We start from the raw sequence: 20131 nt of genomic DNA on the forward strand, positions 1-20131 counted from the left end.
GTCTTTATCTGCCCCTCACTAATTAATGACAGTAATTAGCCACCTGAGTCCTGCCAGTAACATTCAGTTAAATGCTCCTTTCTTTTTACAATGACCACTTTCCCTCTCTTCCCTGAAATGTGGGACAACTTTAGTATCTCACCTTTTTTTTTTTTTTTTTCCTCCAAAACAGGAGCAGGCAGTGGCTTTTGCCAAGTTTTCCATGAGCACTGCAGGAGGAAGGGACATGGCCGGGTTTCAGTACTGAAGGGGTGAGGAGGGAAGAGGACAGAACCATCTTCCAGGTGCTCCCACCACCGACAGGGCTGTGTTTGTTTTAACCATGTAAATCGGAAGAAAATCCGCTTTCACTGAATAACACGTGAAGAATGAGGTGAAAATAATGACTTAGGAAGCAATAAATTTCAGAACTCGACTCCTGCTTTAGAGATTTCCTTCGGGACTTGCAATTCCCCCGATGGACAATTCCTGGTTCCGCTGAAATCACGGGAATTCCGTCTGAGGCCACACCTGGAAGAGATCGAAGCATTTCCCTCAGCGCTCGGACATTTCCACACCGAACGTTTCCGTGCTCCAGGTTTTTAAGGCGAAATTCCTCACTGCCTACTTTTGCAAGGCATTGCCTTCCTGAATTTATCGGACAAGCTGCGGGGAACTCTGGGGACCGGGCCGTGTTTGGAAATTCAAAGCGATTAATCCCGCGCGGAATTAGAACTGAGACAAGTTCGCCCCTCGTTTACATCGGTGCTTGTGGCTGTACACTGTAGTCAGAGCGATAAATTTCAGGGCAGCGCGGCCTTTCCCGGGCTCCCTTTGTCACCGCCCTGCTCCGTGCGGGGCCCCACAGTCGCGACAAGAGACGCTCACGGGCCGGTTAAGGCGATCCCGCCTCTAAGTCCCATCAGCCCACGCGGCGCCCCAGCCCGCAGCGGGCGCTACCGGCGCGCAAAGCACGCCGGGCTCTGTAGTTCCCCGCGGGCGGCGGCGGTGCGTCACTCACCCCGCCCGCGCGTTGCTCTGACAACCGGGGGCAGTGGGCGGGGCCGCGCGGGAAGCGGCGTCAGCGGCTGGGAAGTGACGGCGGCGAGGACCCGGATGTGGAGGGGGCGGGGCTCCCGCGCATCCCGCCTTCGGGTCACGTGAGGAGGGTGTCACGTGACGGAGCGATGGGCACGGCGCTGGACGTGAGGGTGAAGCGCGCCGGGAAGGTTTATCGCGATGGGGTGCGTCTGTCGCGATAGCGCCTGCCGGGGCCGCGGGGAACAGCGGGGTGCTCGCGAGGAGAGCGGCCAGGAAGGCTAGTGCTGTCCTGGGGGCCGTCGGGATGAGCATTCCCAGCAGGTCAGGGCTGATCCTGCCCCTCTGCCCAGCCCTGGAGGCACCTCTGGGTGCTGTGTCCAGCCCTGGATCCTCAGCACAGCAGGGACAGGAGCTCCTGGAGCTGAGGAAGGGCCTGGAGCAGCTCCGTGCCCAGGAAAGGCTGAGGGAGCTGGGGCTGCTCAGCCTGGAGAGGAGTTCAGCTGAGAGGGGCCTCAGTCGTGGGTGTCCCTGTGGGTCCCTGGGTGTCCCTGGGTGTCCCTGTGGGTCCCTGTGTGCAGGGAGGGGCAGAGCAGGGCCCAGGCTCTGCTCCAGGCCCAGCAATGGCCCCAGAGCCACGGGCAGGGACTGAGCCCAGCAATTCCCCTGCACAGGAGGCACAGCTTCTCTCCACGGACAAAAGGCGGCAGAGCCCTGGCACAGCTGCCCAGGGGGAGCGAGTGGCGTCTCCTGCTCTGGAGACATTCCAAAGCCACCTGCACGCGTTCCTGTGTCACCTGCTCCAGGTGACCCTGCCTTGGCAGAGGCTTGCACTGGATCATCTCCAGAGGTCCCTTCCAAGCGCAGCTGTTTGGGATTCCCTGAGTGTCGGGGACGCTCCGGGGCCGTGTCCTGGCCCCAGCTTCCCGCTGGGAATGGCCCGGGACCGTCCTTGGCAGCGGGGATTCCTCGGAAAGCGGAGTCGTTCGCCCTCTCCTGTCGGTGCTGTCGCGGTGTCGGCGTCTCTTCCCCGTGTCCCGGAGCTTTCCCCGTGTCCCGGAGCTTTCCCCATGTCCCTGCCCTTGTGTCCCTTTCTTTCCCCTTGTCCTTTCCTGGAGTTTTTCCCCTGCTCCGAGCCCTTCCCCGGTCCCTGCCCGGAGCTTTCCCGATCCCAGCACGGATTCCCGGTGTCCTCCCGTAGCCAACAGCTGCTCAGCTGCGGGATTTCGGGCGTTGCCTTTGGGATTGAGCGGTGCTTTTTGTCCTTCCCCTTTTCCTGGGTACCACGGGAAGATCTGAGCCAGCTCTGCAGAGGCTGATGTGGCCTGAAAGGGAAGGAATATTTTTCATTTTTGTCGCTATTTACCTAGAAATCCTCAGTTGCTCAGCAGCGACGTGCGGGTCTCCCTCTTTTTTTTCTTGGAGTTGTATCGTAAAAATCCTTTCCATCCACTGAAATTCCGTTTATTGAATGATTTTAATCCTGGAAAACTGGATTTGAAAGGGAGGGGCGTGCAGCATCTGTCCTACAATTGTCAGATTATCTAGAGAATGGCTTTGGCAAAGCTGCGTGATTCCCTTTAGGAATGGCTCCAGAGTGGTAAATAACTGTCTGTGTCGCACTTTCACGTCATTTTGTGCATTATAAAATTATAAATGATTAGGATTTTGTTTATTTATCTATTTCAGTTTCTCAGTGCTCTGTCCCATTTTCAATTTGATTGAATTTGACTTGTTTTATATCGCATTTAAATGGATTTTTCTTTGTGTGGAAAGGAATATTCCCTGTGTTTTAAGCTGAAATTAGGGTATTTTTGGTCAGTCAATCTGTCAGTTTCATTTTTACTTTTTGCTTTAACTCCACGTGGAAAGGTTTGTAATTTTAGTTCATTAGCTAGGCCTGGAATCTGAAAGTCTGGGACGAAAACACGATGGAAGAGCTGCACACCAGGGATACAACACGGATTTTTAATAGGAACCTTGTGGGGACACAGAGAGATGGAAGGAAGCTTAAAGATCATCCAGTGCCACCCCTGGATGGGCAGGGACACCTCCCACTGTCCCAGGCTGCTCCAAGCCCCAATGTCCAACCTGGCCTTGGGCGCTGCCAGGGATCCAGGGGCAGCCACAGCTTCTCCCCACCCTCTCAGGGAAGGATTTTTTCCCAACATTCCACCTAAATTTGTCATTTTTCAGTTCAAAGCCATTCCCTGTCCCTGCAGCCCTTGGGAATTGTCTCTCTCCAGCTTTCCTGGGGCTCCTTCAGGCCCTGCAAGGCCACCCTGAGCTCAGCCCAAAGCTTCTCCTGGCCAGGCTGAACAATGCCAGCTCTGCCAGCCTTTGCTCCCAGCAGAGCTGCTCCATCCCTCTGCTCATCCTGCTGCCTCCTCTGGGCTCTCTCCAGCAGCTCCACGTCCTCCCTGTGCTGGGAATTCCAGAGCTGGGGTCTCACCTGAGCAGAGGGGCAGAATTTTGAGCTGGTTTTTTTTTCATATCTAAGGAAATACTGAATTAAAATTAATATTTAACTTGAACTCATCCTTTGCTTTCCCGCTCCCAGGCCGTGCACCCTTCCCGTGTGCAGGCAGCAGCTCTGGAGTGAGCTGTGGCTGTGTGACAGGAAACTTCTCCTTTGTTCAAGCAGTTCACGTGTTCGGGGTTGTCCTTGCTCCTCAGAGTTGAGCCGGACTCATTTTTTAAAGCAATAACCTAATTGCTGGTGCTAATTAAGGCCCCTTAGCAGAGCGGTGCAGAATTTAGGTCAGCTTTTCTTTGCCGTCCCTTTGTGCTCGTGCCTCCCGTTCTGGCGTTCCCCGCGTGCTGCAGATCCTCATCCCAGGCTCTCAGGGTGTTTTCCTGCTACCTCAACCCCCCCTGACCCATTTTTCTGCCATCCTGTCCCACCAGGAAAGACAAAAATCTGCCAGAATTCCCAGTCTGCTGGCGAGATCCTGGGTGCAGAGTGAGCAGTGGGATCGTCCCGTGGCTGGAGGGAGCTGAACCTTGGGGCATGTTTGGGGAAGGAGCAAGGAGGAGAGGTTTATCCCCAGGGAATTCTGCAGTTCTCAGTCACCTGCTGCCCTTTCCAGCTGGGAATATTTCAGGCTTGGAGCGGATTTCCCGGTGTGGGAGAAGGGAAGGATGAACCCTGCAGCGTGTGAAGGGAGTTGTGCGTTGCCCCCCTGCAGTTCATCGTTTTCCCAGGGTTAAAAAGCCTGAGGTGACGCTTTGAGGATGCAGCATTTTTGTGCAGAGGACATTTTGTGGGCAGCACATCCTTCGTGGGATGGGTGGCGACATCCCTGGAGTCACACAGCTCCTGCCTTTCACTCACATTCACTTTGAAACTCTTTCTTTGTGTTCATTTCTCTGTTTTAAATCTCTGCTGGAGGTGAATCTCACCTTCATCCCCTTTTCCAGTTGTGCCTTCTCTTCCCAATTTTCATGCAGCAATTCCTCCTGGCAGTTTATTCCAACACACCAAACAGACCTTGGCTGTTGGCAGCTGAGCCAGTGAGAGGGTTTTTCATCTTCCTGGACAGGAAAATCTTTTAGTTCTTTAAACCTTTATTTCTTTAAATCTTCATTTCCTGGTTATTGTCTCATTGGTGTAGTGGTTTGAGTGTTTCTTCTGCTGGGAGGTAGGATTAGGAGAAAAGTGAAGTAAGTTTAAATTTTAAAAGGTGTAGAGGTAGATTTATTAATAAACACCGAGAGGGAAGAACGAGAAGCAAAATGAAACTTTTTAAAATTTTTTTTTTTTTCCTCTCTTTACAAACTGTTTATTTTCTCACCCACAGCATAAAGAGACAAAACTTGTGATTTTTAGTTCGTTTCACTGCTAAAAATAGCCTTTTGTCAGTTTTTAGGGAGAGGAGTTTCTCTTAGGACTTTTATGGAGACATTGCTGTAAGAAAACAGTTTTTTGGTGGCTCTCATGTCATGAATTTGTAGCTGCTTGGAGAAAAAAAACTCTGTAAACTGTGAAATTCTTTTCATTTAGCAGTTTTTCTCTTAGCTGTGCTCATGGGCTTATTAACTTCTTTAGATACTGTTTAAGGATGTTTTTTATAGTATAAAACTAAGGTTTTCTTCTTCTTTTTCTAAAATTATCTTAAGGAACAGAGGTCTTTTTTTCTTTGGGAGCAGAGGGCATTTTTTTTATCTCTGTCTTCTTCTGTTCAAAATTCTTTATTGGATTGGAGTTATATCAGTCTACAACTGTGCAACTTAGACCTTGAAGCTCAGGTAAATACTTCAGCCAAGAGGAGGGTGAGATTTTTAAGGCAAAAACCAAAAGTGCAGAGCTCTCATCCTAAATTCCTCCATCAGTGTTTGTCCATCCTGACAAGGTTACACCATTCTTTGGGAACAGGATTTTTATTTTATTTTTTTTTCAGTTTGGAGATCTCAAGAGTTCCACTGTCTAAAAAAAAAATAAATAAAAAAGAACTTAAACAAATGTGGGGTTTTTTCCCTCTTTGCTCTTAGGAGATCCTTTCTGGAGTGGTGGTCATAACCAGCAAGGACACGGTGCAGCACCAGGGCATCTCCTTAACCATGGAGGGCTCGGTAAATCTGCAGCTCAGTGCCAAAAACGTGGGAGTGTTTGAGGCCTTCTGCAGCGCTGCCAAGGTAAGGGCTGCACAGGGGAACGTTTTTAACCCAAACAAAAACCCTTTTGTCTGGTGGAACCTTTCCCGAAATGTTGGAGTCCAGGGCATTCCTTTGGCTGCCCTGGAGGGTCAGGGACCTGGGCAGGGGGGTCTGGGACCCCAGCCCAGAGCTCAGAGAGACACTGGCTTTGATCTCAGTCCATGGGAAAAACTTCCTGCACTGAGAGAAAGTTTACAGGCCACAAGAATGTGAGAAATAGTAGTTTAGCTTATCACAGAATGAGAAAATAATAGTTTTAGGTTCCTAGCATTGAAGTGAATGGGGACAAGATGGAGAATCTGGGGCGTTGCCTCCTTCTTCTTCTCCTTCTCCTTCCCTCACTCCATTGCTGCATTGTCGTGGCACAAAGTAGTTAGTGAGGATTGGGTCAAAGTAAAGATGACCTTTTTAGTAATAGTGATAGACATTGGTAAGAAATAGTAAATAAGAAATACGTAGCAATTAGTATAAAAGATAAGGACAGCCCAGCTCGGGGGGAGACGTGAGGAATCCATGCAGCTGCGAACATCTTGTCGGACTCCGAGAAAATTGTAAGATAAGAAACAATAAAAGAAGTATGCAACATTGAAAAATCTAAACCTGAGAACTCCGTCTCTTCCTTCGGCTCGGAGCTGTGCAGGGGAGCAAGAACCCTGAAACCACCTCAATGTTGGGGTAAGCCCCCAACACCGAAAGGCTCCGGGGCGCTCGGAGCTGCTCACGGTGCGGAAGTGACGGAAAGCAGGGAAACGCTCAGCTTTGTGCGGAGATCACAGGATTCCAGGCTGGAAGGGACCTCAGTGGGTGTCACCTCCCTGCTCCAGCAGAGCCATCCCCAGGCAGCTCTGGAATATCCCCAGGGAAGGGTTTGTGAGGACGTTTTGGGGAAGTAACTGGCAGGCATGGGAGAATTTTCTTTCAGGATGAAATGCTGTAAATAATCTAAAAAGGGGATACTGGATGATGCATTGAAGGGCTGTGATTTAAAGAAATATAATCGGTTGTGTGGTGTTGTTTTACTTTTTGTTGAAGTGACTGGGTTTAACTGGACTTTAGTGCCAGGTCGGGCGCTGTCTGTGGAGGCCATGGGGGGTTCATGAGACAAGACTTGCCAGATTGCTCTGGAGAGAAAGGGACCTGTGGAGCTCCTGGAAGGGCTCTGTGCTGCTCCCCAGGTCTGGGTCCCAGCAGGGAAACTCCTCCCAGGCTCCACAGATGGAGCAGGGCTGGCTCTGTCTGGAGGCAGAAAACACTTTGGTTAACTTAGGGTGGCCTTAAATCAGGGAACCACAGGAAGTTTGGGCTGGAAGGGACCTTAAATCCCATCCAGTGCCCCCCCAGCATGGCAGGAACACCTTCCACTTCTTTCTCGTGTTGGAAGCCCAGGAGTTGGGGACGATAACGGTGAAACCGCAGAGGGAGATGTCCAAGCCACCTCTGCAGTCAGAGCACAGTCGAGCCTCACTGCAGTGAGAGACCTCTCCTAAATAATAATAAACTTTGGAGGTCAGAGGGGATGGCTCAGTGCTCAGCTTTGGTCATTCCTGCTGCTGTTAAGGGTGACAATTTAGGAAATGAAACTCCACTCCCCAAAGCTGGAGCTGCTCCTGGTGACCTCCCTGAATATCTTTGGTCATTAACGGGATGCACCCATAACATAGAGATTTGAGCAAAATATTAATTTTTTTTTTTTTTCATTGCAAAAATAAAAAAAAAAATATCCCAGCACTGTGTGTCTTGGAGAGGTCTCTGGAAATCCAGGAATTCTGGTAGAGTTTAGACGTTGTTTGTTCTCTGTCTCAATATTTATCCCTGCAGCCTATTCAGATTATCAACAGCACCATAGAAATGGTGAAACCAGGGAAGCTCCCCAGTGGCAAGACAGAAATTCCCTTTGAATTCCCGCTGCAAATGAAGGGCAACAAAGTTCTGTACGAGACGTATCACGGAGTCTTTGTCAATATCCAGGTGAGGAGGTGCTGTCTGGAGGGAAAAATAGGAAATTCATCTGCACAGTGTCTTCCAAAGCAGCTCTTAATCCGTGGAAATTGAGGATGAAGTTTGGTGCTGTTTTCTTTTCACCCTGACGGAGCCTTTCCACCCTTTATTGGGTAAATCTGTAGGGAATGATGGCACAAACAAAATGTTTTACCTGCAATACCTCAGCAGAACGGCTGTGACCTAAATTTGATCCGTCCTGATGTTGTAGGCAACTGTTTCCATTCCCTTCCCTTCCTGAAAAAGAAACCAGCACCACAGTGTGGTTGTATCCCAAATAAATTTGTGTAATTTCAGAAGGGAAACTCCGAGTGTTGAGGGCAGCACAAATCAGGAGTTGTTTGCTTTGTTGGGGTGAGGAGCAGTGACATTCCCTGCCCAGATCTCTGTGGAATTCCTGCTTGGACACAGTCCTGTGGAAATACAGTTCTGAAATCTGATCTTTTTTGGTTAAAAATTGCTTTACCATAGGTTGGGTTGGTTGGTTTGGGTGATTTTTGGTGGTTTTTTTTCATGGGGAAGGTCTTTCTTCAGCCATCTCCTGAAGGCAAATTCTCTGCTGGACAACGAAGTTTCATGGCACTGGAATGGAAAAAACAACCTAACAAACCAAATCACCCCCCAGCAGCCTATCAGAAGGAGCTAAAAGAAAAAAAAAAAAAAAATCCTTTGGGTTTTTTTTGTGTTTGGATGCTTTTTACATCCTTTACATTTTTTTGCTCCCTTTTGGCCTCTTCCCTCATTTAACAGCTGGTGTTTGTGGCAGGGATGTCAAAAGTGGTGCAGCACCGGTTGAGTTGTTCCCCAGATCCCAAATACCTTGCTGTGATCAATCAGTCAGTTTGAGGTGCACTTTCATGAGGAATATTCGGTTTATTTTGTCATTCTTTCTCTCCTCTGTGTGTTTTTTCTTGGATAAAACACCTTTAAAGTTTAGTAACTGAAGTTTCAGCCAAACTTGGAGAGTCCTGCTCTCCTGAAGAGGGAATTGTAACACTGAGGTGCTGATTAAGAGACACTTCCTAAACCCTCTGGGCAGTTTCACTGGGCCTCCCTTTCTTGATTTAGGGATTAATTGTGGGTTCAAGTCTCTGTTCTGGTGCAGAAACCTTTGATCAGACACTGCTGGGGGGTGGTGACCATGAGCCAGAAGTGAGGAACCCAAATCCCTGGTTTGAGGGAGGAATTAAAAATCAAACAAAACACAAAACCCCATCCCAACCAATTCCCTGTCCTGTAAGGACACTGAGGTGAAATCTGTTGGAGATGAAGTGTAGGATTTCTGGGATAAGCAAATTCTTACTGTTTTTCATCCACTGGTTTATGGCTCTCATTTTAGGAGAGCAAACTGAAAGCAAATTCAGCTCCTTGCCTGATTTTAGTGCTGCCTTGAGCTCAGCTGTGTGGCCGAAATTCCCCGTGAAATATCCCAACAGCTCTTCCCACCGTGAGTTCAATCCCACGAGAAAACCAAAATTTTAGGGGCTGAGAATCCCTTAAACCAAACCAAAATCACCAACAACTGCACAGAACAGCAGCAACACTCTGCACAGGGGCAGAGGGGAGGCGAAAAGTTGGGAAGGAGGGAGGAAGTGTGAATTAAAGCTCTTTTTACCCATTGCCCGCAGTACACCCTGCGCTGCGACATGAGACGCTCCCTGCTGGCAAAGGACCTGACCAAGACTTGTGAGTTCATTGTCCACTCCCTGGTGAGCGTGGTTTCTGTTCATTTTGCAGTTAATTAATTTTTTTTTTAAATTAATTCACACACACACGCTTCACTTTAAGGGGAAAAATAACCAAAACCAAACCCATGGAAATTGTGATAGTGACACGAGGGATTACAGAAGTGTCGAATCAGAATATCCTGAGTTGGAAGAGACCCCAAAAATCATCAAACCCAACTCAAGATCCTGCACAGGGCACCCCAAAATCCCACTCCGTGCCTGAGACCTTTACCCAAAATGTAGGAGTAAAGGAAATCGGCCCCAAAACAAAACCACCTCAAAACAAAACCACCCCAAAGAGCTGTTGCTTCTGCTTAGAAAAAAACCATTCCTCTCTTAATTTTCAAGGACAAAGAGGAGTTGGATTTTCAGATGTTTTTACAGTGCCCTGAGTTTATTCTCCCATTCATCCTTCGAGTTCTGAGACAATGGGGTGGTCACATAAATACGATGGCGTTTTTCCAAACGCTGGTTTGAATTATCCCAGGAGTTCTCAGCCAAAGATTCCAGGCTCCCGCAGCCCTGGGAATGGGAGTTGGGTGGTGAAAATGTCTGATTTAGAGCCCTGACTCAAAAGTATCGCAGCTGGGTCTGCGTCAAGGTGCAAATCATGGAATCTTCAGGGTGGGAGAGACCTTCAGGATGATCCAGTCCCGTCCTCACCCCAAACCACGTCCCACATCCAGGCTCCTGAACGCTTCTAGAGACTCCCGCGCCTCCCTGAGCAACTCCTTCCAAGGCCTGACCATTCCTGCAGGGAAAACTTGTTTCTAATCCCAGTCCTTGTGGGAGCAGGTTGGACTCCCAGAAGATGCTCTGCTGGTTGTCACAGGAGCTCCTGTGTGGTTGCTTTAGGTTGAGCTGTGCCTGTCCAGAGCTGATGAAATCTCCCTTTCCCCATCTATAACGTGCTGGAACATCCTGCTTCTGTCATTCCTTTGAACTCTCTCAGGACAGTAAATCCCAGAACCCTTTGTGTTCTTCAGGGCCTGCGGTGGAAATGTTATTTTTAGTTCTAAAAGTGCCTTTTTAAAAGGTTTAGTTTGGTGTTACAAACGAGTTTCCTGTCGGTGAGGTTTCGGCGTTTCCTGCAGTATCTGATGCTACATTTTATTGGCCCATTATTACATTTATAAGTGAGCCACGCTTGTCAGAGGAGTGACAAATCACGTCTCCTGCAGTTTCCCTGGGTTTATTTCTCCTTCCCACTGCAGCACTTCTGAGCTCACCAGCCAGTAAATCATGAATCCCTCAGTCAGGGTGAATTCATGAGGTTTTACTGAACGTATAATTCTCACTGTCAGTGCTCAATGTACCATTTCCCTTCAGCTCATTGTGTGCCAGAATCTGTCATTTTGGGAAAATGCAGCCAATCTTTGGCTAATCTCTCCCATCTTGCAGCTGGGCAGCAGCAGCTGTTTTGAATTCTTGAGCAGTGAGGGCAGGTCCTCGCTCCAGAATTCCAGATCAGCCCCTTGCTGGTGGAGAACAAGGATTTATAAAGCAGATTTGAAGCCATGGACACGAGTTCATTTGGAATCTCCCCTCCCCAAACTGAGTAATGAAAGGAAAGGCTCCAAGGGACGTGTAAAATGAATTTATTTGTACATGCAGAAATGGGAAATTGAACTCTTTTTTTTTTTTTTTTTTTTTTCCCCCCTCTCTGCTTCAGTTGGGGAGGGTTTTCCTGCTTTTCCAGGTGGTTTAGGGCAGCCAGCTGTTGTGGGTTTTAATATTGTCTCTCTGTTTTGGGGAGCAGATTTCAGTTTAACCCTTCCATTCCCTGCAGTCGCAGAAAGGGAAGCTGCTGCCGAGCCCTGTGGACTTCACCATTACTCCTGAAACTCTGCAAAATGTTAAAGAGGTAGAAGGATTTTCTGATTATTTTATTTAAAATGTGAAGTTTGTGTGTTTCTGAGTGAGACCAGAGGAGTGATCAAATTCTGCCTTGTAGATAATCTGCTCTTTTTTTTTTTATCATTATTTTTTATTCTTCCATTTTCTTTTTCACTTTTATAAGCACCCAAGCGATTCTGCCTCACCTCTTGCACTGTGGGGACCGGTGGGAGGTGGAACTCTGCTGAGGAGCGGTTAAATATTTTTATCCCTTTTCATGAGTGAAAGATGGGAGTGGAACAAGGGAAAACATTCTGTACCATGGACAGCCAACAGCCTTGAGAAATGCCCATTCTGAGCCTTTTTTTACAGCCCTCTGTGGCTTTGGGAAGCCCCAAGGAGGGCAGGGCTTAGATGGGATATTGGGAGGGAATTGTTCATTCCCAGAGAAGCTGTGGCTGCCCCTGGATCCCTGGAGGTGTCCAAGGTTGGACACTGGGGCTTGGAGCAGTGGAAGGTGTCCCCGCTTCCTCCAGCACACGATTGCAGCTCCTGATGAATTCCAACAGCAGAGTTCTGTCAGCTCTTCCCAGGAAAAGGCCACCCATGGGGTGGAGGGAGGAGCAGGAAGGATGTCAAGGGAGAAGACTGTAGGAGAAATCCTGGTACAGAGCGAAAGAAAGAAATTCACGCTGCATGAGGAATTTCTGGACTCTTGAGTTCTCAACTTGGGAACTTTTAGGGAATTTCCTACTTCTTTCAATAACTATCCATAAGCTTCGTTCATTTTGTTTTGTTTGTTTTATTTTGGTTTTTTTTTTTCTTAGTCTGCTCTTTACAGCGGCATCTTTCCCTCCTCCCTCCGACCTTTTTCAGAGAGCCTCCCTTCCCAAATTCCTGATCAGGGGCCACCTGAACTCCACCAACTGCGTGATCACGCAGCCGCTGACGGGGGAGCTGGTGGTGGAGAGCGCCGAGGCGGCCGTCAGGAGCATCGAGCTGCAGCTCGTGCGTGTGGAGACCTGTGGTGAGCCCCTCCCTGTGGTTTGGAACGACAGGTGTCTGCCAGGGAAAAGCCAGAGCTTCCCCTGGGATGGAGAATGCAAACCCTCTCCTTCTCAGTTACTGTCATTCTGAAATTAAGGGGCTTTCAGGGAAAGATATGGGAAGAGGAATAACAGTCCTTTACTAGGAAAATTAAAATGTAGTAGTAGAAGAAACCAACCAAACCAAAAGCGAGCCCTGCCCGGGTGAGAGCGCAGCCGACACGCTGCTGCTCAGGGCGCTGGTCCCAGCCCAGCCCAGCCTCCTGCAGTGACAGATGTGGTTCTGGCAGCAGGGATCCTGCAGCAGGGTGCAGTTTTCCTCTGCAGCTCCCGTGGTGCTGGGATGGCTCCGGGGCTCCTCTGGCAATCCCGTGCACACGGGCTGTGCTGCTGTTCCCAGGCCAGGTGTGATCCAGCCGGGAATGCCGGGCTCCTCCTCTGGCAATCCCGTGCACACGGGCTGTGCTGCTGTTCCCGGGCCAGGTGTGATCCAGCCGGGAATGCCGGGCTCCTCCTCTGGCAATCCCGTGCACACGGGCTGTGCTGCTGTTCCCGGGCCAGGTGTAATCCAGCCGGGAATGCCGGGCTCCTCCCCTGGCTGCAGCATCTCCCGAGGGAGGATGGAATTGTCTCAGCCCTGCAGTGAGCCTGGATGGGCCAGGAACAGCAGAGATCCCTGCAGGGAGGAGGGGTCCTGGAAGGGACAAAGAGCGGTGACACACCTGGATTCACAGCTGGCCCTGTCCCCAGGAGTCCCCAGGAAGGGGTTACAGAGGAAACTCCTCCCCAGCAGGTTTAACAGAGGACAATAGAACACATCCCTTCGGTAATTCCACCCGTGACGCTGGCCCGGCTGCAGGAATTCCCTCCATCCCTTCCCGGGGATGGGCAGTTCATAGATACAAGGTGCAGTTTGCTGTACCCTTGATTTCACGGGAAGTTCTGTCATTTGTTACAATCTCTGCTGGTTTGGCTCCCGGAGGTAACACAGAAGGAAGAGTCAGTGACAATTCTGCATCGCGGCTGTTACTGGTTGTGAGCTGTTTCAGGCTTTTTCTGTGTTTTGTCTCAAGGTCATAAGTATGTGACAGTTTAGAAAGGTGTCATCTCAGCTTCCTAAGGTGATTAGTGCTGATAAATCGATGACATGATGTGAATTTGTTAATTTTTGATGTTTATAGTTGACTTCTTATGTGCTTTAATAGCTCTTTTCTGATTATCCAAAAGACACGTGTCACTTCAAGATCCTTTTATTTTCTTAACTACTGTTATTGAGAGCCTTGTTTTAAAAATGTGTTAAATGACACCACATTAGAACCTGAGCCTGTTTAATTTTGAAATTTAACAATACTCAAACTAAATACGGATAAAAATTGGCAAAAGGAAACCTTAAACTCCATTAACTTAATAAAACTTACGTTATAACAGAATTTCAAACTAACAGAATGTAAATCTAATATCACTTAAAGCTTTACAGAACTTGAAAGTAACATCACCTAAATTTAACAACACTTAACAAAACTTAAATTTAACATGAACTCAACAGGGCCTAAACCTAACAGAACTTAAAACATAATTTAAACTGAGCAATACTTAAACTGCAACAGGGAACGGCACGAAAGAAAGGCCGGAGCATCGAGGCCTTGCAGGGTTTACACTTTGGAGGAACGGCCCCAACGTTAATTTAAATTATCTCCGTGATCCTTAACTCTGGGAAAACTTGCAGGGAGTTTTTCCCCTTAATCCTGGTGTATCTCCATTGTAAATTTTGGCTGCTGCTTTCTCTCGTCTCCCCCCATTTCCCTCCTTGTGGGTTTTTATTTTATTTTCATCTGTCAGAGCCGGGGTTGGACGCTCCAGAGGCGCAGTTTTTGTGTTTGGGCTCAGATGTTTATTAATTGTTATCTATAGCACAAATTCACAAGCTGTGAGCTCTGTCTCTTAACTCTTTCCAAGGCCTTTTAAGCATAAATTGTCCAATTATGAGATGACACCTAAATTATTTTGACTTTTAACCCAATAACCAACCACCCCTGGCCCGCAATGTGGATTTTTCTACCCAAGTACAAAATCCCACCCAGCCCATGAAGAAGAAGGTGAAAAAGAAGGACTCAGCCTCTGCCCTAAATCCTCCACCTTGCTTTCTCTCTATTCCTGTGTTCTAAACCCTTCAGCTCTGAGTTTTGCCCCCTGTGCTGTCACACACTTCTATCCCAGCTGCACAGCCACAATCCCAGTGCTGTCACTCCATTTTGGGAGCTGTTCCACGGCCTCAGGTCAGTGCAGTGTTTGCTGGGGGCTCGGTGCCTGACAGCACAGGAACTCTGCAATTCCCTGTGCTCAGGGCTCCAACCCCCCTGTCCCTCCTCGCCCAGGCTGTGCCGAGGGCTACGCCAGGGACGCCACCGAGATCCAGAACATCCAGATCGCCGACGGCGACGTCTGCAGGGGCCTCCCGGTCCCCATCCACATGGTGTTCCCCAGGCTCTTCACCTGCCCCACCCTGGAGACAACCAACTTCAAAGTGGGTGAGTGGGGAGGCTTTTTCCTGGGAGAGGAGTGGCCACAGGCGTTCCCTTGAGGTGGGCAGGCGAGGGGATGGATCCTGCAGCGCTGCAGGAAGAGCTCGGGAGATCCCTGAGCTCCCCAAACCTGGATCCTGCTCCTTTCAGACCGAACACTGAGCTGCTCCTAATAAAATTCCACGATGAGGGGAAAGAGGAGCAGTGGAATGCTCCATGATTAAACACTTGAGGAATAGTCCAAGAATAAAATCCCTCCTTTTCCTCACCACTGAGAACCCCTCTTTCCATTTCTTCTCCTTTTTCGTTCCCCGCTCTGCTGCTGAAAGCAGCAAGGTTGGTCAGGGTGTGACTCCTCTTACCTACACCACGTGCTCCTCCCAGCTGGTTGTTGTCAAAATCCAGTCATTTTTATTAACAAAATCAGGATTTTCCTCATTTGTTCAAATGCAAGAATCCACGTGGCTGGATTTTTGTATTGCTTCCCTTCGTCCTGCTGGAATCTGCCGGCACAGAATCTTGTGTGCGGTGATTTTCCCCCAAATAATAATACTCGTTAATTTTTTGCCATTTGAAGCTCTGCGGTAGCAATTTGCAATGAGAATTTGAGTTTATTTTGGTTTCTGCTTCCCTTCATTTATTAACTCTTCGTTCTGTCTCCATGGTTAGTGATCTGATACTGATTTTGGCTTTGAAGGACATGAGCAGATTTTCCTCTGGAATTTTTGTTCCCCACTTTGCAGGGCTGTTGTATTCCAGTGTTTCATTTCCTGAGGCTGTTACATGCTGGGAACAGGGAATGGGTCTGTCCTGGAATTCTCCCATTCCATGCTTTAATCCCCACCTTGGTGGAGTCTGTCCTTCCCAAACCATTTTGTTCTTTGATGTCCGATCCCTCTTTTCCAGAGGATCGTTTGCCGTAATTTATCAGTGAGGAAACAATCCAGAGGAATCCCAAAGATTAGAAGCAAGCAGGATTTTCTAGGAATGGTCCAAGGGCTGGGGGAGGTTCTGCCTGGAATGTTTCAGGAGCTCCTGCCTCATCCTGCAGCTAGGACTCTGTTTTCCTGTGGAATTGGATTGCTGCTAGGATTCAGCTTCCCATGGAATTGAAGTGGGATTGCTGCTGGGATTCAGTTTTCCATGGAATTGAAGTGGGATTGCTGCTGGGATTCAGTTTTCCTGTGGAATTGAAGTGGGATTGCTGCTAGGATTCAGCGTCCCATGGAATTGAAGTGGGATTGCTGCTGGGATTCAGTTTTCCATGGAATTGAAGTGGGATTGCTGCTGGGATTCAGCTTCCCATGGAATTGAAGTGGGATTGCTGCTGGGATTCAGCTTCCCATGGAATTGAAGTGGGATTGCTGCTGGGATTCAGTTTTCCATGGAATTGAAGTGGGATTGCTGCTGGGATTCAGTTTTCCCATGGAATTGAAGTGGGATTGCTGCTAGGATTCAGCTTTCCATGGAATTGAAGTGGGATTGCTGCTGGGATTCAGTTTTCCCATGGAATTGAAGTGGGATTGCTGCTGGGATTCAGTTTTCCCATGGAATTGAATGGGATTGCTGCTGGGATTCATTCCTCCTGTGGAATTGAAGTGGGATTGCTGCTGGGATTCAGTTTTCCATGGAATTGAAGTGGGATTGCTGCTGGGATTCAGCTTTCCATGGAATTGAAGTGGAATTGCTGCTGGGATTCATTCCCATGGAATTGAAGTGGGATTGCTGCTGGGATTCATTCCTCCTGTGGAATTGAAGTGGGATTGCTGCTGGGATTCAGCTTTCCATGGAATTGAAGTGGGATTGCTGCTGGGATTCCACTTCCCATGGAATTGAATGGGATTGCTGCTGGGATTCAGCTTTCCATGGAATTGAAGTGGGATTGCTGCTGGGATTCAGCTTTCCATGGAATTGAAGTGGGATTGCTGCTGGGATTCAGCTTTCCATGGAATTGAAGTGGGATTGCTGCTGGGATTCCACTTCCCATGGAATTGAATGGGATTGCTGCTGGGATTCAGTTTTCCTATGGAATTGAAGTGGGATTGCTGCTGGGATTCAGTTTTCCTGTGGAACTGAAGTGGGATTGCTGCTGGGATTCAGTTTTCCTGTGGAACTGAAGTGGGATTGCTGCTGGGATTCAGCTTTCCATGGAATTGAAGTGGGATTGCTGCTGGGATTTACCTTTCCTATGGAACTGAAGTGGGATTGCTGCTGGGATTCAGTTTTCCTATGCAATTGAATGGATTGCTGCTGGGATTCAGCTTCCCATGGAATTCTCTCTTTTCCCCCTTCTCCCAGAGTTTGAAGTGAACATCGTGGTGGTCCTGCAGGACGACCATCTCATCACAGAGAACTTCCCCCTGAAGCTGTGCCGGATGTGAACACCCCCAGGAGAGGCAGGGAAGGATTTCCTGGGAATTCCTCAGAGGGAAAAGTGGAACTTCATCCGTGCCTGACTTCAGCTGGAGCCTCTTCCCGTCCTTCCTCCCGTGGGCATTTCTTGTGCTTTCACTTCCCTGGTAACCTGGCCAGTGCCTCTCTGCATTTCCCAGCCCTGCTGCCCTCAACTGGGTTTTCCCCAATTTTTCCCTCAGGCAAATCCTGGCGGAATCATTCCATGGCTTTCTACAGCTTGTGGAAGGATGGAGCAAGTCCCTCTCTTGATTTCATTTTGTAATTCTTGTTCCAAAGTCCTCTGAAGAGCCCTTGAAACTCATCAGTCCCATTACAGCCGTGCTGGGAGGGTGTGGGAATTGTGCTAGAATGGGAAATGAGGTCTTGGAAGGTCTAAAAAATGGTGCTGCAACTCTGGGATCTGTCCCAAGGTGGATGGGAAATGAGGGATCTCAGATCACACCAAGGAAATTTTTGGTCAAACGGGGAACAGGAGTTGGGTGTTGGAGGAATAAATTGATGTGGCAGTGACTGTACAGCTTCAGGGAAAAGGAATTCAGTGAGAAATAACATTCCCAACACAAACAGGTTGTGGATTTTGATGTTGTTTTAAAATGGGACAGCCACAACTCGTGGATTTTCCATTAATTTTCCATGTGGGGTAGAAGCAGGCTCAGTCTATATTATGGAATTTGGAAGTGTAGAGATGAACAGCTAAAAAGGCAGAAATTAAGAAAACTAAGGAAAATCATTTCCTTTGGGTTTTCCAGCAGCATTTGCCAAGCTGGAGAATGTCACTCCAGTTTGGGCCCTGGTGTTTTGGGAAGAAAAAGCTGAATTTTTCATTTCAGAAAATGTCATTTATTGAAACTTAGCACTCTTCCCTGAGACCAGGGATGGTACTGGGAGATTTGAGGAAGAGCTGCAGCCCCCCAAAAACACTGGGAAGCTGAAGAGGATTCCAGTGCTGGAATTTTTATCCCTCAATTCTACACAGAGCAGTTACTCACCCCTACCTCAGGCCGAGCAGAAACACTACACACAAACAGCGTGTTTGGCCTCAGCAGGAACTTTATTCAAGTGGTAACGAATACACTGAATAACGAGAGAGGAGCTTAAAACTTTGAAACTTCGGCTGGAGGAGATGCAGCAGTGTGGGGAACGAGTGATCCCTGGAATTAGCCAAGAGCTCGACTCCATGTGATGTTCCCTGGAGTCAGAGGAGAGAATATTTGAGTTTCACTTTAGGATTCTCGGGCTCTGGTCCTCACCTTTTGGCTGTTTGGGACAAATTTCGCCGTGTTGATGGTGCTCTGGTCACTTCAGACTGGGGAAACAGCGGGAGAACAATTCCCTGAGCTGCTGGAATTCTGCCCCTCCTGCTACTGGTGACCATTCCTGCACAAAACACAGAGGAAATGTCATTTAAAAATGCTTTTTAAGAATCCTTTAAAACAACCCTTCCCATTTAAACAGACCAGCTCTTCAACAAGGGGGAGGAAAATTCCAATTTCAACCCTATTTTGAGATTAAAGAATTGATCCATACGAATCATTTAAAATTCTTGCTTTTAAATGTGACTAGAAGTCACTATTTAAACAATTTCAATTCTCAGCTGTGGATTTATGCAGAGAAAAGAGCTGCCAAGACCACACCAGGCTTCAATCCCGAACTGTTTATGCCAGAGGAAGGGAATCTGTTTCCAATTCTGTTGCTCCATCCTTTGGGTCACCCACTTGTTTGATACTGGGATAAATCTGAGGGAAAAGCCCCCAAATGTCACAGGAATTCTGCACCGGCCTTTCAGACAAAAGAATTCAGTACTTTTGGCGTCCCTTAGCCAAAAATGCAGCAGAGTTCCGTGTGCTGCCAGCCCTGAGCTCCACCAGGAGAACTCCTGGATCTCGGAGTCAAATCCCGAGGCTGTCCCAGGGTTGTGTCCCGTCCCCCCGCCCCGGGCTTGTGCTGCAGCCCCTCTGGAATCTCTAACCGTGAAGCAGAGCAGGAAAAGAGCAGGAAAAGCAGGCTCAGCCGTACTTGTTCCACGCAGGGAGCTCAGGGAAATCCTCGGGAAGCAGGGCGTGGACACGGCACATGGGGCAGGTGGAATGCTGCTTGAGCCACGTTCGGATGCACTGCGGGCACAGGGAGAGGGGTGAGAGGCAAAGTTCGGGAAGAGGAGCCCAGCTGGAGGCTGGGAATCGTTGGCACTAATGGGGGAGGCTCTTCAGCAAGTGCTGCACCGCTGAAGTTGGGGGGTGGAACTGAATTTATTCCGAATCTGGATTGATTCTGTGAGAACAAACCGGCATTAGAACAGAAAAGGTCACACAAACGTGGAGTTAGACTCCAACATAATCCCGGCTCTTTGGCTTCAGGAATTTCCACCCTCAGGAGGCAAACACGGAGTTTTCAGGGATAACCCACTGCCTGAGCGTGCTGCCAGCCAATCCCAACCAATACTGGGATAAATCTGAGGGAAAAGCCCCCAAATTTCACAGATAGCCCATCTGAAGCCCTCTCTGGTGAATGGTTTCACTTGAGAAACGCCCAAAGCTCCCTGTCAGGCTGGCTGTGGGCGAGGGTCTGGGGCAGAGGCTGGAGAAGGAAGCTGTGTCCCGCTGTCTGAGCGCTGCGGGGTGAGGGCAGGGGCAGGGGGCTGTTGGCAGGAGCTGGGGGTGAGGAGCAGAGCTCACCTCGCTGTGGAAGTGGTGGCCACACTCGAGCCCGCAGCAGTCTCTGCTCAGCTCATCGTGGCAGATGGTGCAGGGATCCTCACAGGAGGCCTGGCCAGGAAAGGAACACTCAGTTACTTAACAACCAGCAGCAATTAACTCAATTAACCAGGTCACTAACTTTAACCAAGTCTACTCAAGCTTTCTGTACACAAAATAAACGAGGCAATTATCACTTTTCTTCTGTTTCTCCCGGGATT

General features: G+C 48.7%; 2 protein-coding genes across 4 annotated transcripts in view; one reads left to right on the forward strand and one right to left on the reverse strand.

Moving 5' to 3' along the window:
• Positions 1–1068: 1068 nt before the first annotated feature.
• Positions 1069–20111, forward strand: VPS26C (VPS26 endosomal protein sorting factor C). 3 transcript variants are annotated; one of them, XM_058419392.1, is made up of 9 exons: positions 1069–1223; positions 5509–5652; positions 7492–7641; positions 9300–9380; positions 11188–11262; positions 12111–12261; positions 14455–14556; positions 14656–14808; positions 17101–20111. In XM_058419392.1, exons 1-9 carry the CDS (start codon positions 1167–1169, stop codon positions 17181–17183), a joined length of 996 nt encoding a protein of 331 aa, XP_058275375.1. In that variant the 5' UTR covers positions 1069–1166; the 3' UTR covers positions 17184–20111. The 3 variants fall into 3 exon arrangements, with proteins under 3 accessions (XP_058275375.1, XP_039911962.1, XP_039911960.1); XM_040056026.1 differs by lacking the exon at positions 14455–14556 and having other exon boundaries at positions 1070–1223; XM_040056028.1 differs by lacking the exons at positions 14455–14556; positions 14656–14808.
• TTC3 (tetratricopeptide repeat domain 3) overlaps positions 18250–20131 on the reverse strand; it is a 39174-nt gene continuing 37292 nt past the window's right edge. Inside the window, exons 40-42 of the mRNA XM_040055283.1 lie at positions 19893–19982; positions 19234–19331; positions 18250–18594 (exon numbers count right to left, since the gene is read on the reverse strand). Coding sequence (XP_039911217.1) covers positions 18579–18594; positions 19234–19331; positions 19893–19982 — 204 coding nt within the window. The 3' untranslated portion in view covers positions 18250–18578. The remainder of the gene's footprint in view (positions 18595–19233; positions 19332–19892; positions 19983–20131) is intronic.

The sequence above is a fragment of the Hirundo rustica genome, chromosome 2 (genome assembly GCF_015227805.2).
Source record: "Hirundo rustica isolate bHirRus1 chromosome 2, bHirRus1.pri.v3, whole genome shotgun sequence".
Taxonomy (NCBI): Eukaryota; Metazoa; Chordata; class Aves; order Passeriformes; family Hirundinidae; genus Hirundo; species Hirundo rustica.